This window comes from Acomys minous, assembly GCF_964271855.1.
Source record: "Acomys minous genome assembly, chromosome: 7".
NCBI lineage: Eukaryota > Metazoa > Chordata > Mammalia > Rodentia > Muridae > Acomys > Acomys minous.
Window position 1 is genome coordinate 78,346,502 of NC_140488.1, and position 14,939 is coordinate 78,361,440.

Consider the following 14,939-nt stretch of genomic DNA (forward strand, 5'->3'; position numbering starts at 1 on the left):
GACTCAGATGCAACAGTATCAAATGGGGATACAGTTAGAAAATCAGTCTCAGCCTTACTTTGGTGATACTAATTCAGAATTGGAGTATTATTAGAAAATCTATGTGACTGTATGTGTATAGCATGTGAGAAGCACTGCTTTAGAACTTCGAGACCACTAAGGCTAAGAACCTGTTCCAATTTCAAATGTAGAGAGCAAAACTGAGAGATGTTGGCTTGGTCAAGTGTCCTAATTCCCAAACCACCATTCTTTTTTATTACAATGGGGTCTCCATACTCATCTAGCACAGACATTCTCATTTGAAGAAGACAGAGGAAAATCAGAGAGTCCCTCTTTTAGAAAATGTTGCCTTCTCTGGGAGAAAAGGCAGATGATTTCTCTATTAGTCCCCCTTCCCTATTCAGAATAAAATTAGCTATGCAGGATAGTAATTGATTTTAATCTCAGAGATAATGTCAAATGGCCCCAAAGTGTGTGTGTGTGTGTGTGTGTGTGTGTGTGTGTGTGTACACTTTTATACAACTCAATTCTAACTACTAGTTTATTTTATTTTTATTTTAGCATTTTTTTATTAATTCATTCATATTACATCTCAATTGTTATCCCATCCCTTGTATCCTCCCATTCCTCCCTCCCTCCCATTTCCCCTTACTCCCCTCCCTATGACTGTGACTGAGGGGAACTCCTCCCCCTGTATATGTTCATAGGGTATCAAGTCTCTTCTTGGCAACCTGCTATCCTTCCTCTGAGTGCCACCAGGCCTCCCCATGCATGGATGTGGTCAAATATGGGGCACCAGAGTTTGTGTGGAAGTCAGTCCCCACTTTTCACTTAACTGTGGAGAATGTCCTGTCCATTGGCTAGATCTGGGTAGGGGTTTGATGCTTACTGCACGTATTATCCCTCGTTGGTGCCATAGTTTGAGCAGAACCCCTGAGCCCAGATCTGCCCATCATAATATTCTTCTTATAGGTCTCTAGGACCCTCTGGATCCTTCTGTTTCCCCATTTTCCCATGCTTCTCTCACCTAGAGTCCCAATAGGATGTCCTTACATCTATCCCACTTTCCTGGTAAGTGAAGACTTTCATGGGACTTATAACTGGACACTAGCCCAAGGAGCATGTCCCATGATAGCCATTATTTTAATCCAATACTACTCTCTCCCTCTGAAGGCTTTTCAGCCTTTGAAACTTGATTCCAAATTCCTGTTTATGGTCTCTGGCCAGGCCAGGTGAGTTTTCTCAGTTTGGTCAAGGCACACTATTTGGTTCCCTCCTCTAAACCTTGGCTCAAGCTTTCTTTCTTTCTTCTTCTTTCTATCTATAGTACATTCTAGGACATTCCCCACCTAAGTCTGTGAAATTATAACTCTAAGAAAATATCATTTTTGGAAGGCCAACAGAGAGAGAGAGAGAGAGAGAGAGAGAGAGAGAGAGAGAGAGAGAGAGAGAGAGATTTACAAAGGATATCTTAAAGTCAGAGTGAAGTATAGAATCCAGTTTTTCTTCATTTTTTAGTGGTCTTTCCTCATCTTCATTTTTTTTGTTAACAATCTTAATATAAAAATGCAAAGTCAGAGTCAGGAAATGGCTTTTCCTTATGTCTGAGAATCCTCCCCTTTTTTTTTTTAACATTGGTTTTCATTGGAACTCCAAGCCTTCTAAGTCATGCACAAAACTTTAAAATCTGTGCTGCTTTTAACTGCCTCCTCCCTTCCTCCCCACAGATTCTGCTAGATCCAACTCTAAAGCCCTTCCCCCACTCTCCTCAGCTTCAGGTCCCAGAGCTTTAGAATCTCTTGCCGGACTTGTGACTTGGCCATTGTTTACCCGCCAGACTCACACTGTTCTCTCGGGGCGGGGTTTATTTGCATAACCACTCCCAGATACATCAAATAGTCCAATAGCTGTCCTGCATGCCTCACAGGGGAGAGGAGGGGCGGGGATAAGCATAACATGAAAGAAATAGAGGATGGATTTGATCTGTTGTTGCCACACGTGGAAGTGAAATGAGTCCAGCAGAACACTGGTTGCAACGGATTTCACCTATAGTGAGAGCGGTATGCTGTCTGGGGTCTGAGGGGCGGCTGCTGGGCAGGGTGTCTGTTCTGTAATCTAGTGTATTTGTTCAGGGAATCCCGTTGTAAGATCCATCCATTGATCTTGACAGAGTAAGTGTGGGAACACTACGTCGTGAGGTAAATCAGTTGGAACCTGTGGCACCAAGGGACGGAAATAGGGGACCAGAGGACCATATCAGATGTCCCTGTAAGGGTGCTACAAAGTCAGCATGACTTGGGGGAAGGTATTCTGTGGCTATCAGTCATTCTATCCGTTTTTGACCAGACAGCATTCTCCGAGATGTCAGAAACAGGCTGTTATCCCTACAGCCTTGACTAGTCAGTTCCTGCCTGTGCAGGTTCGAACTGAAGCCAGATGGCCGCTGGGAATATGCCCAGACTTGTCCAACAACCGTGTGCGTCTGAGATAGGAGATAGGAAAAGAAGGAGTCTGGGAGTTAGCTCTCATAGAGGAGGAGGGAATGGATTGGATATGCAGAGCATCCTGCTGAAAGCTGAACTACTAGCCCACCCACGTGGTGCCTGGGCAAGTCCGGGCCTGTGTAAAGAGCAATTTGGCACTGTGTATGGGGGCTTTCAATCCAACCTCGTCACCAGTGCGACTGAGTTTCATTTGATCACTTGCTGCTGGAAGCCGAGCCCAGGACAGTGATATTTTGATCCAGCCTCACCCCAAACACTGGCGAAGGCCCAGACAGCTGCAAGAACTGGCAGGGTGCAGGAAGAAGAGACCTGCCAGAGACTAGGCTGGGAAAACAGGCTGTAGGATCTCATTTTGACAGGTTTTGGCAGCGTTGGCCAAATTCAAGTAGGGCAATAGGAGGTAGTAAATTGTGGAACTCTCTGTCTAGGTAACTCTCCTGTCCCCCCTTTTATTCCTACTATAGCTTTCATTTAACATAAGATGCTGAATCTCTACCCTCTATACCCAAGTTTGAAGTACTAAGCTGTGCAAGACAGAGAGTTTGTTTTTCCTACGGCTTCACAGACTCATCCTGAATGTAGGACCACAAATAATACTGCACAAGACAAGGTTTGAAAGTTCAGTCAAAGTGCTCTGAAGTTGTCAAATAAGGACCATATCAAGTAGAGACAGAGAAGAACAGAAAATGGTTTGTTTGGGCTTTTTTAAAAAATGGCGTGTGTGTGTGTGTGTGTGTGTGTGTGTGTGTGTGTGTGTGTGTGTTTCACCACAAGTACTGAGGGAGACTTGTTCAGCATTTCTTTGGGACCTGATAAGGTCCCATGTAGGTAAGTTTGAACTGAATGAAACTCTATATAGCTATAGGAGATCTTCAATTCCTGATCCCTCTGCCTCTTACTCCTAAATGCTGTAAGTATAGGTATGTGTTCATTATGCCCAGCTGATTGTTTTTCAATACTAACACCTTTGGGGGCTACAGAGCAAACTTATTTGTATTCAGATCTCATTTCACCATAGAGGGACCCTGGAGAAAAGGAGTATTTCTCCCTCTCTGAGCTTCATTTTGCTATAGGCAAAAGCTGAGATAATAATAGTACCAACATCATTGAGTGGTTGTGAGGATGAACTGAATTAATCCATGTAAAATACTTGCACACACTTAGCACAGTGCAAAATAAGCACTCAATAAATGTTAGCCATTATTATTTAAGATAGATTATGTAGCACAGATAGGGTTTCAACAGGTGGAAAAAGGGGAGCAGGCATTTTAAGTACAGAAAACATGAGCAACTGCTTGACAGCAAGTAAGTCAGAGCATGTGAAAGGAACAATAGTTGAGCTGGCTGTTCTAATGCAATTAGGGAAAAGTACAAGTTCGGTTGGTGGGATACTACACAAGATTTCCAATGCCTGAGGTTCTGTTTATTTCGCAGATCACTGAAGAGCCACTGTGAGTTTGTGAATTGAAGAAAAAGTCAGATCTATACTTTAGAAATCATAATCAGGTTAATGTGAATCAGCGGGGCTAGAAGAGGAAAACAAAAAAGTGAACAAAGGAAAACTAGACAAAGCCCTAAACCTAATATGGTGACTATGGGAACAGAAAGGAGACAATGTACTTTATTTATCAAATTACACAGACTTGAATGTTCAGAAATTTGCAGTTGATGAATTATATGGGGTTTAAAAAGGGAAGGATGGAGTGTATCTCTTAGGGTTAGCCTATACTTTGGGGTTTTTTTTGTTTTGTTTTGTTTTTGTTTTTTCAAGACAAGGCCTCTCTGTGTAGCCTTGACTGTCCTGGACTCCCTTTGTAGACCAGGCTGGTCTTGAACTCACAGCGATCCGCCTGCCTCTGCCTCCCGAGTGCTGGGATTAAAGGCGTGCGCCACCACGCCCGGCAAGTTAGCCTATACTTTGAAAGAGTCCATATTTTCATCTCACCTTTCTGGATAGAGTTAGAGACAGATATTTTTAAATCCTGGGTCGAGACTTACCTGCTGTTTGGATTCCTAAGTGCATTGTGTGTTCAATGTTTTCATTCTACATTAGTACAACAAAGAGATGTTCCTTCCCTCCACCTATAGAATCATGAGTAAGCCCAATGAGAAACTTAAAAGTTCCCCAAGTTTCTGTCTTCCTGAGAAATGGGAAATAGTTCCCACTTGTTGGAAGGATTAAAAATAATAACCTCTGTAAAGGACCTAGCCTGCTGCTTGATGAATAGCAGGGTTTTGTGAGTCATATGTTTCTTTTTTACAACAACTGACTTCACCTTTAAATGTTCATCTCATCTCTGAACACTTCTGGGGGAAAAGTCTTTACTGTCCTCTGAAAGAACCTGTTATCTGTCTTTGGGGAAATCCTAGATTGTTGAAAGTTCTTCCTTCTGTCCAGCAGCATTTATTATGCTCTAGGGCTGCTTTCTGGTGGACAGCAACCTGTTTCTCTTTTCTGAAACTTCAGAGATCTCAAGATCAGAGACCAAATCTCCCTTATGTTCTGTTCCGTAGTAAAGCAGCTAGATTTCTTCCATTTCTCGTGTGGCATGCAGTTTATTAAAATATGAGTCTGAGGGTTTGAATTATATAAAAGTGGAGTGATAACACCTCGAGAGAGATGGCAATAACTGCAAAAGAAACATGATGAGAGAATGTGACAAATTTCTTTATAATGTGTTATTTCTTTCAATTCTTTAATTGCATCATTTCTTCACTAGACAGTGCTCAGGGAAAATGAAGCCTGCTAGATATCATTTGATCTGTATGTGTCTGAGCCATACTGCAAACCACACTTTTCTTCTAATTCACTTTTGCTTCATTTTCTACAGCTGTTTGTATATAAAGTTATGTCTACATAGGTTAATTCTGACAAAGGGGAGGAAGATAATAATTCAGTTGCCTTGTACCAGTTATTTTGTCTTTTAGATCTTTCAGTAGAAGAAACCAAGGAGAAAAAGTAAATGATAACTCAGCCTAGAAACCTAAGGCAGGCCATGTAGCCTTCCTTTAGTTGGATGCTTACTTGATCTGTTCCACTTGAATGCCTTCTGCAGGGACTGAGGCATCTTTTGGAATCATTATTCGAGCTGAAGCTTTTGAAGCAAGAGCTATTTTCTCTCTGCTTTCATTAGAAGACTGTGTCCACCCATATATTCTCCCCTAAGGGGCTTAATGGGAAGAGTACTGGCCAGTTTTATCATCAATTTAGATACTAGGAGGGCAATTATTATTAGATACCTATGAGAGATATGTGAATGGCGCTGGTCTGTCTTAGATTAGCATTAACTATATATTTTTCAGTGTTTCTCTAGACGCTGTCTTGCAGATGATTAATGTTATTGACACTGGTTTGATTTTTCTCTCTTGTGAATAAGGCCTAACAGAATGCCTAGCATGGAAAATAATTATCAACTGAGTTTTTAGTGACTAGCCATCCACCCAGGAGATTTTTAAAGCTACTTTATATACGTATCCCTAAGAGACACCAACCCATGCTGAAAAGTAAAGTGGTTTCCATGTAATATATGATGGAATCAAACAGTAAGATGCCATTATTTCCAGGAGATTGTTAAGTCACTATTGTGACTAAGGCAGAAAGGGTGGTCAGGATTACTTCCCCTTCATGATCCACCATTCCAGTCTACCCTTTGGGATTTTTCTTGTTGAGAGATTACAAAGCCAATAGTATGTTGTGAGAGTAAGAGAAAAAGAGAATATGGATCCTTGGTAACGTAGTTAGTGGGCAATCAATCCTTGAAGGTGGCCTGTGTCGTTATATATGGGAAACAGGCAAGACACTGAGCCCTGAACAGAGACTTAGAGCCTAGTCTTAACAAACTATGTACCTTTGAGGATTATTTTTTTCTTAAAACTCTAGTTTTCCTACTTGGACTATAAGGGTTGAGATTATCCTGATATACCTTTGTAGAATTCTGTATCTATGTTGTTCTAGTTAGTTTTATCTTATATATTAACTAGTTGTCAAAAAAGAAAAAGAAAATAAACCATAATGAAAACACTGTCATGTGAGCTGCCTGTTATTAAAGGAGTTCAAATGGAGATATTGGTAAATAGAGCATTGTCCTCTGAGTTATTATGACTATTTGCTTGGAATTTTCAAATTCTGAAATTATTTTTGAAAATTATTTCACAGAGCATAACTATATATGAAATCATAGGTTTATTTTTTACTAGGCATTTTTTATAATGCCAAACCTTTCAGGTCCCATATTTTTTCTTCTTCTTGAGCATTTTTTCACATTAATTTAACCTTTTTGGTTAACATACGGAACATTGAGTTTCGTTATGACATTATGTTTGTTATGTTTCTTATTTATGTCCACCTCCAATTATCCTTCTTTGTTTCTTGGGCATGGCTATTAAAAGGGGGTAGAACTACTTTGGCAACAAAATCTCATTCTCTACAAATAGTCCCTAATCTCTGGGCTGATGTTCCCAGTCTCAGTCTCATTGTATGGACCTGCCTTGTGTTTGTCCTTCCATTTCTGCAGGATATTTCACTCCCCTGCCTTCTAAGGAACAAATGGCATATTTGATTAGTGTTGGGTAAAAAGGACTAACAGACTCAGAGTGGTACAGTTATTCTAGATTGTCTGCTAATCTGAACAGAGTTGAAACAATACTATGCAAGACCAAAATTTAGGAAGGAAAGTCGGATATTAGAACACACTTTTTGAATCATACAGTTTCTAGCCATGCATGTAAAGAAATTATATGATAATTTTGAAGTCTTTCTGGGATGCTCAGCCAAGTTTCCTTGGAAAGCTAGTGAATCTTCCCTTCAAGCACTCTGCTGGTAGGTAAGTATTGCTCATAGCATACTTTCATGCTGTCTTATGGTGGGTGGTCAATACGCAGATCAGTGACTCACTTGGGGTTGGGTAACAATAGAGCAAATGAGAGGCTTTAAATATTAGCTCAGTATTGACATGGTCTGTGACTTTTCTCCCCTGTCCTTTGCTCTTTTGCTCTGAGTGTGATATAGTAATAACAGACATCTCAGCTTTTCACATGTGAAGAAGCACAGTCTGGAGTTTTCCAGAACAATTTCACATACATTGTCTCATTTTTTCCCTTGAACATAGTCCAAAGTAATTTCTGTTCCTTTGCTTTCACTTGGGATGACTGTTTCAGTAGAAATCAAAAGGGTATGTTTCCCTTAAAATCACCCTAAAATTGATTAATTACGTGTGTATATGGTTCTGCAGTTTTGGGCCTTCTGTTCAATTTATGGTTCTGTAGTTTTGGGCCTTCTGTTCAATTTAAAGTCTTCTATGTTGTATTTGTTTGTTGGGAAATTTGTGTCTTTTTATGTAGTAGCTTTATGATTACTGCTTGCCTTTGGATAGGTAGAAGTGGCCCAGTTCAACAGTTAATTCTACCTCTACAGTGACAACTGACTTGAAAAAGATTCATACACTTTTGGCTACCTCAGATGGGACACCTCCTCGTGCTTTGTACACTGGAATAAAGGACAAAGTCAACAGGTGAGTTTTAATTGTGTACAGCTCTTTTTTATTTTCCTGAAGTTGCTATCATTAATAGATAAACTTCTTCATCCACTAGGAAAATAGAAAGAGAAGCCAATTAAAAACTACAGTAAGCATCCATGTCCTCTGAATTATCTCTATTTCAGGCATATACGTTAATGAATTTAAGCCTAAAGAGACACTTTGCTTTTTAAATATGGCTTCCAAGGATCAAAATCATTTCATCAGGCTTTCAGGACAAACACATTTACCTACCCACTGAACTATTTTTCTGGCTGACAATTTACTTTTACACAAACCAAAATAAAACAGCATTTCCTAAACCCTTTATCCATCCCTCTACCAAAACCTGACAATATTACTCACTCCTTACTTAGTAACATTTTACTGTGCCCCATTATTCCTACAATCTAGTTTTTCCCTGGGATCCCCCTGCTTGTTTTTGGCTACTATTTCCTTTCTAGCTTTTAATATGTATGTCACTTAGCATTTTGTTTGTGGCACTCTTCTTTATCCTGGTATAAACATTCTCAACTTTATACCTCCAGATGTTCTGATTTAATTAGTCTTAAGTTTAGGCATTTCAAAAAAAATCACATAGTAACCCCTTTGAAATCAGACTTAAAGAAAAATCAAGTTAATATGCAGGTTTTTTTTTTCTGCTCATTGAAAATATAACAAAGACAAAACAAAAAACTAAGCAAAGGTTATAACTCACTATTTTAGTAAAACATTGCCTTGGAAAACATGATACCTTTATGGATTCCTAAGTTACCTTTGAGTTTTGGGTTTTTCTTTAAAAAGAGTTATTTATTTCATCACTTTGCAGCCTGATCCCAGCTCCCTCCTCTCCTCCCAGCTCCACCCTCATGCCCTCCCCCCATTCCTCCCTCTCCTTCTCAGAGAAGGGAAAGCCCCACCCAAGGGGTACCAACCCACCCTGGCACCTCAAGTCTCAGAAGATTGGCTTTTTTTTTTTTTTACCAAGTAAATGAACTTAAAGGAAATATTTTTCTCTGAGTATTATTTATTTTGTTTTGACAACATCTGTCTTAGCTCTCTCATAAGATTATTATGAAATTCTATAAGACTAATTGGCATGAGACTCTTTACAAACTAAAATTGTCACAGTTATTCTATAGAAATTCTTTTTACCATTCACTCGAACAACAAATACTTATTTAGTGCTTACTGTTCCACAGACAGTATTTTAAGGAATTTAGTTGGACTAGTGAACATAATAGGTACACTGAGCTCATGCTGATTCCACTTTAGCTGGAAAGAAATAGGACATATGTTAATAAGAAGACCATAATGTTGAAGAATGTCATAAATACTGTGGAGGATAGATAATGAAACAAGAGAGGGATGGAAGGATTAGGAAAATTTTAACTTTAAAATAGTGGCCAAAGAAGCCTTATTAACAGGATGTATAATAATAAAGAGCTGAAGAAGCTGAAATAACTAATCAAATATATATATTTAAGAAATTCATGGCTTGACAAGGTATGATGTCCTTCTAGTAAAAATCCCCCTGATTAATTTGAGGAATAGCAAAGAGACCATTATTCCTTTAGTGAATAGTGTAAGGAAAGAACAATAGGGCCTATAGCTAGTGATAACAGGGGAAGTTTAGGTAGCCAGCTTATGTAGGATAGCACCAGTCATTAAAAGGATGTCAGATTTCTTGTGAGTAAAAGGAAAAGTATTTGAAGAGTTGAAAAGAATGTAACCTAAAGCCGGGCGTGGTGGCGCACGCCTTTAATCCCAGCACTTGGGAGGCAGAGGCAGGCGGATCGCTGTGAGTTCGAGGCCAGCCTGGTCTACAAAGCGAGTCCAGGACAGCCAAGGACACACAGAGAAACCCTGTCTCGAAAAAACCAAAAAAAAAAAAAAACAAAAAAAAAACAAAAAAAGAATGTAACCTAAAATGTTTTATAGGATCCATTCATCTGCTTCTTCATCTCTCATTGTCCTATAAAAATATGTGTAGATTGTGACTGTGGAAGGACAGGGATTCCCTTTTACTGCCTCATACTCAAGCAACACAAAAAATTAAAAGTTAAAGAAACCCTTATACTGTTATTTAGAGTAGATGGGCCCAAGAATCAATGGGTAAACTGTTTACATTCCAGAAGCTCAGGTCAGACGTTGACAAATTATATCAGAAATTCAAAAGTGGTACCAAGATATCAATATATTTTGGAGCTTCCAAAATATCACTAAGAATGAAGACCACTGGTCTGAAGTGTTTAACTTAACCAACTTTCTCATGATGACTGTGGAACTTGAGTGAGCACTGATTGTTACTGTTACTTTTGACAGAGCTGTACCTAGGACCATTCACACTAAGTGAAGTAAGAGATAGAAACTCACAATTAGTGAGTTAGGAGGATTAGATGATTGATAAAATAGAACTAGGAAACTGACAAGATAAATCTGTCCTAGGAATGATTTTCGGCCGAACCAGAAAAAGGAAAATTAAGAGGCAGTATCTAATCGTTTGACACAACATCTGAGCTGCAGGCCAAACATCTGGAATTGGTGAGGGCATTATACAAATTAAAAGCTCCATTTTCAAGGAAAGAACATGGGTGGTTATTGGGTTTGCAAGAGAGGGATGGGCAGGGCATGGGCCAGCTGCTATGTTCATCGCCGTTTTTTAATCTCAGGACTTCTGTACTGCCTAGGCAAAGCAAATAGCCTAAAGTCCTGAGTTCTTAATTTAGACTTGTCATCCTACAAGTTCTACCCATCCTAGATAGAGAGACCAACCATGCTTCATGCCTCAGGCATTTCCGCAAGTTGAGAAGCCCAACAGCCACAAAGGGTGGCCAGAGGCAGCTGCACACCCAGCAGTGTGAGCGCCGTAGACCCAGGAGAAACCTAGCCAGCATTATTTATTCAGAGCACAGTGAGCTAATGTTGAGATTATTATTAATGCCAACGTCATTGCTTTTTTCTTTCCTGTCTGCCTGCATTCACTGTCTTCTGTGTTATATTCTGGGGAATCAGGACAATGGGAACAAGCTCAGAGATCATAAAAGCAGATGACAGACAGGACAAATAAAGAAGCCCTAGTCATTGTTTTAGTTGTTACTCCAGTTTTACTGGATAAATACGTTTCTACTCATATTTAATAAGATATTAATATAATAATATAAGATTAAGCACATATGTGTGCATAAAAGTAGAATGAAATAAATCAGTTGGTTCATGGCTATTTACAGCAGATTTTATTTTAATTTTAATTTTGGGACTAACTTTTACAATATTCACTAGAAAAACATGGGGTGTTTTAAGTATTAAAAATGAAGGTCAACTTTCTCCAAAAACCTAAAATATAATTAATACAACATAACAATTGGCATTTCAAATATATGGCTTCTTGCTTTTTAATATATTCACAAGTTTGTACTATGTAATTCCAGGTCATTTGCATTGTGCATTGAATAGTCACTATTTCCCCTCCCAGCCTATGGCAAATACTAACCCTACTTTTTATCTCTGTGTATTGTTTATTTTTGACATTTTATGTAAATGAAATCACATTATTGCCCTTTCCTGTCTAGCTACTCCTCTTAATCATAATATTTTAAAACTTGATTACACATTATAGCACACATTGTGTATTTCATTCCTGTTTCTAGATAAATATAATATTCTGTTTTACAGACAAACCAAGATCTATTTTTTAACCTTGTTTATAGGTTGATGGACGTTTGATTCTTCTTTTTTACTTTCTGTTATTATGAGTATGCTGCTAGGAACATTTATGTACAAGGTTATGTGTGAACATGTGTTTTTACAACTTGGCACATATATTTACGAATAATTGCTATATCTTTTGACATCTCCATGCTTTACTTTTTGTAAAACTGAAAAATCATTTTCTATAAAAGTTGCACTGTTTTAGACTCTCAGTAGCAATGTGTGAAATCCCAGTAGTCTACATCTTCCATGACAGTATCTTATCCCTATTTAAGAAAAATATATAGCCACCATACATGGTATAAAGAAGTATTTAATTATGGTTTGAATTAGCATTCCTAATGAGCACACTTTCATCTGTTTATTGCTCACTTGTATATCTTCTTTCAGAAGTGTGTTTAAAATATGAGCTCAATTTAAGTTGTGTTTTTTAAATTTTGAGTTGTAACTCTGTACTCTAGGTACAAATATATTATTAGTTATATGATTTACAAATTTATGTCTCTTGTTTGAATTATGTTTCATTTTTATTTTAAAAGTAATATTTTAACTTTTATTAATGTGTATAATTATACAGATTGATGAGGTTCAGAGTGTTAATTTTAATATATTCATCCAATGAAAATCAATCACCACCTAACCTTCTTTTGGTTTCACTCTCCTTCCTTCCTAGTTATTTTTAAAAGTTAAACTTAAAATAAATACTAATACTTTATTGTGGATATTCAAAGCCAATATATAGTAGAGAAAATATGCAGGTGGGGCAGTGAAGAATGAAATAGTGTGAGGTGATATGTTTCCATGCTGGGTATTGTTTCCTGACAAGCCCTTAAAGAGACAGGCATGCTTACTGGCTGCTTTGCAGGTCTTCCCACAAAGCTAATCTGTGGTGGAGAATTAATGCTACCTAACAATTTATGGGAGAGATGGTCCCTTCTTGTATCTCTTCCTCAGACTTTACCCATGAGGATTACCTTGTCCCAAAAATATGGGATTCTGTCGCTGTATAGAGTTTCAAATCCCATCTCCTGTGGCAAAAAAAGTCCATTTAAGTCTAATGAGAATTCACGGAAACTGAGTATGTGGATAGCCATGTAAGAGGTACTCTTATTTGGTACATATGACTGCTCATTTTAGTTGAATACACTTAATGTTACTTTCCAGAAGATGATGAAATAAAACATGGTGCTCAAAGACCTTTCCAGTAAATGATAGTTTTATTATTTGAACATAAACCGGGTGCTGGAGACTGGGAGATGCTGGATTTTATGGAGCAGGAAAACAAAAGCCACTAAAGGGTTTTTGAGATAAAGAGTGACGGAGGATAAGAGGTTTTTGAAGCCCTTTATCTCTATTCCATCTTTTTCATCTGGCTAAAGCATAGAATAGGTGTTTCTGAGAGATGAGAGCATCATAGATTATTTTTGAAGGTGTTGAGGTATCTCTTACAGGTTCAATAGCTTTATGTGGCCCTTAATACTACAGCCTAATACTCCTTCCTCCATTTCAATCTTTACGTATCAAAGAGATGAGCTGATGAGAGGCAGTGATGTCAGAGGTTAAAGAGCCAAAGGAAGAAGAAAATTATCTAAAGTTCCTGTCTAGGAGGAATAAGACCTTTAGTCTTTCTACATTTGGCCTGAGGTGTACATTTGGCTTGCATCTAGCCAAACTAAAATCCACTGATGAGTTCTTCGGTGTTAGCTAGATAGTTAGATCTCATGAACTATCAGCTACAGGAATCATATCTGAGGTCAGCATCTAATGTATATTCACGTTATAACATATGAGCACAACAAGGATGAGAAAGGTCCATGTACATATAGCCTTTTACATCTTCAGGGCTTCTTAACTATGTCTTTATTTGGTGACTGATAAGGTGAGAATATTTCATATATACTGTCCCACAGTTGTCATACTGACAGAAATAAGGCCTTGAAACTAGGCATTCCCTCTTACATGTCCCTTGGAGTTCTCTGTGCTCTCTGGAGCACACGTGGGCTGCTCATATAAGAGAGTGCCTTCCTGGCACTCTCCAAATGAGTCCTGAGATTCTGAAGTCAGGAACTCCTGGTGCCCTGCCACAATAATCCAAAAGTCCTGGCTGATGAATAGCATCTGATCCACATAGAGGAAGGTAGCCTGGGCCTAGGTAGAAGGCATGCCTGGTACTAGTACCATTTCTTCTTAAAGAGACTGTCAGAGAACTAGTATTGTGCACTATTTGGACACTGGTAATGGACATGATCGAGATGCTACTGGAAGTTGAGACTGGAAGGCTACTCACTGCAGGGCATCATGCTTTCACTAAAAATCATGGACATTCCTGGAATACCAGGCCTTCCTAATGGCATTGTGTGGGAGCCCCTTGCAAATCATGCTCTCAGGCTAGAAAGAGATGCTCCCAGGAGGGGTAGGAGTCTGTTAGGAGCAATAGTCCATGTTACACTCAGGCCACTGCATACTGAACTATGATTCCCCTTTACTTTATATTTTGCCTGTGTGACTCAACCGACCAAAAAATTAGAGTGGGCATTCAGGTTCTTCAGACTGTGAAAACAGTGATGAATGCTTTATGGCCTGTGGTTGTAATGGGTGTGCATTCTTTTTTCTGTAAACAAGCATATCTACAACTGACAGCAACTTTTCATACTTCAAATGTGTTTGGTCTACAGACTACCATAATCTCAGTACCTTAGCTTCTTGCTGCATGTTGGCTAAAGTCTAGTTATACGTTGGTATTCTGCATGTTCAGAATCACTTCAGGTCAGAGGGGCAGATTCTTTCTTAGTCTCTTAATCACACCTTGAGACAAAAATTTTTTGAATTTTTTATATACAGTATTTTTACATACACATTTATATTATTATAAATATATGCAATAGACTACCAAGAACAATAAGAACCATGAAACAATCAGAAATTATATGACGGTTACATTCTTAATATTTTGGCTATTTGTATTTAGCAACCTTGAAGGAAACATTTTCCTATCTTGGTGATTCTAAAATTCTGAATGCAAATTAATATCTATCATATCTCATGTCTATCAACTTAAAACATCTATCTAGACATAAAAACATCTTAACCCCTAAACAATTAAGCTTAATTGTGTAACTATTTGGTCTTCAGCCCTATCCGAGTCTTGAGAAGGAATAAAATTAATTACCTGAGTAAACAGGAAGTATAGGTTAGCAGTTTCCAAATTGAA

At 38.4% G+C, this 14,939-nt stretch overlaps 1 protein-coding gene across 1 annotated transcript in view; it reads left to right on the top strand.

The window, feature by feature from the left end:
• The first annotated feature begins 3,315 nt into the window (after window positions 1–3,315).
• The window catches only part of EDA2R (ectodysplasin A2 receptor), a 39,245-nt gene continuing 27,621 nt past the window's right edge, over window positions 3,316–14,939 (top strand). Inside the window, exons 1-2 of the mRNA XM_084788479.1 lie at window positions 3,316–3,414; window positions 7,918–8,014. Of these exons, the coding sequence (XP_084644605.1) occupies window positions 3,348–3,414; window positions 7,918–8,014 (164 nt within the window). The 5' untranslated portion in view covers window positions 3,316–3,347. The remainder of the gene's footprint in view (window positions 3,415–7,917; window positions 8,015–14,939) is intronic.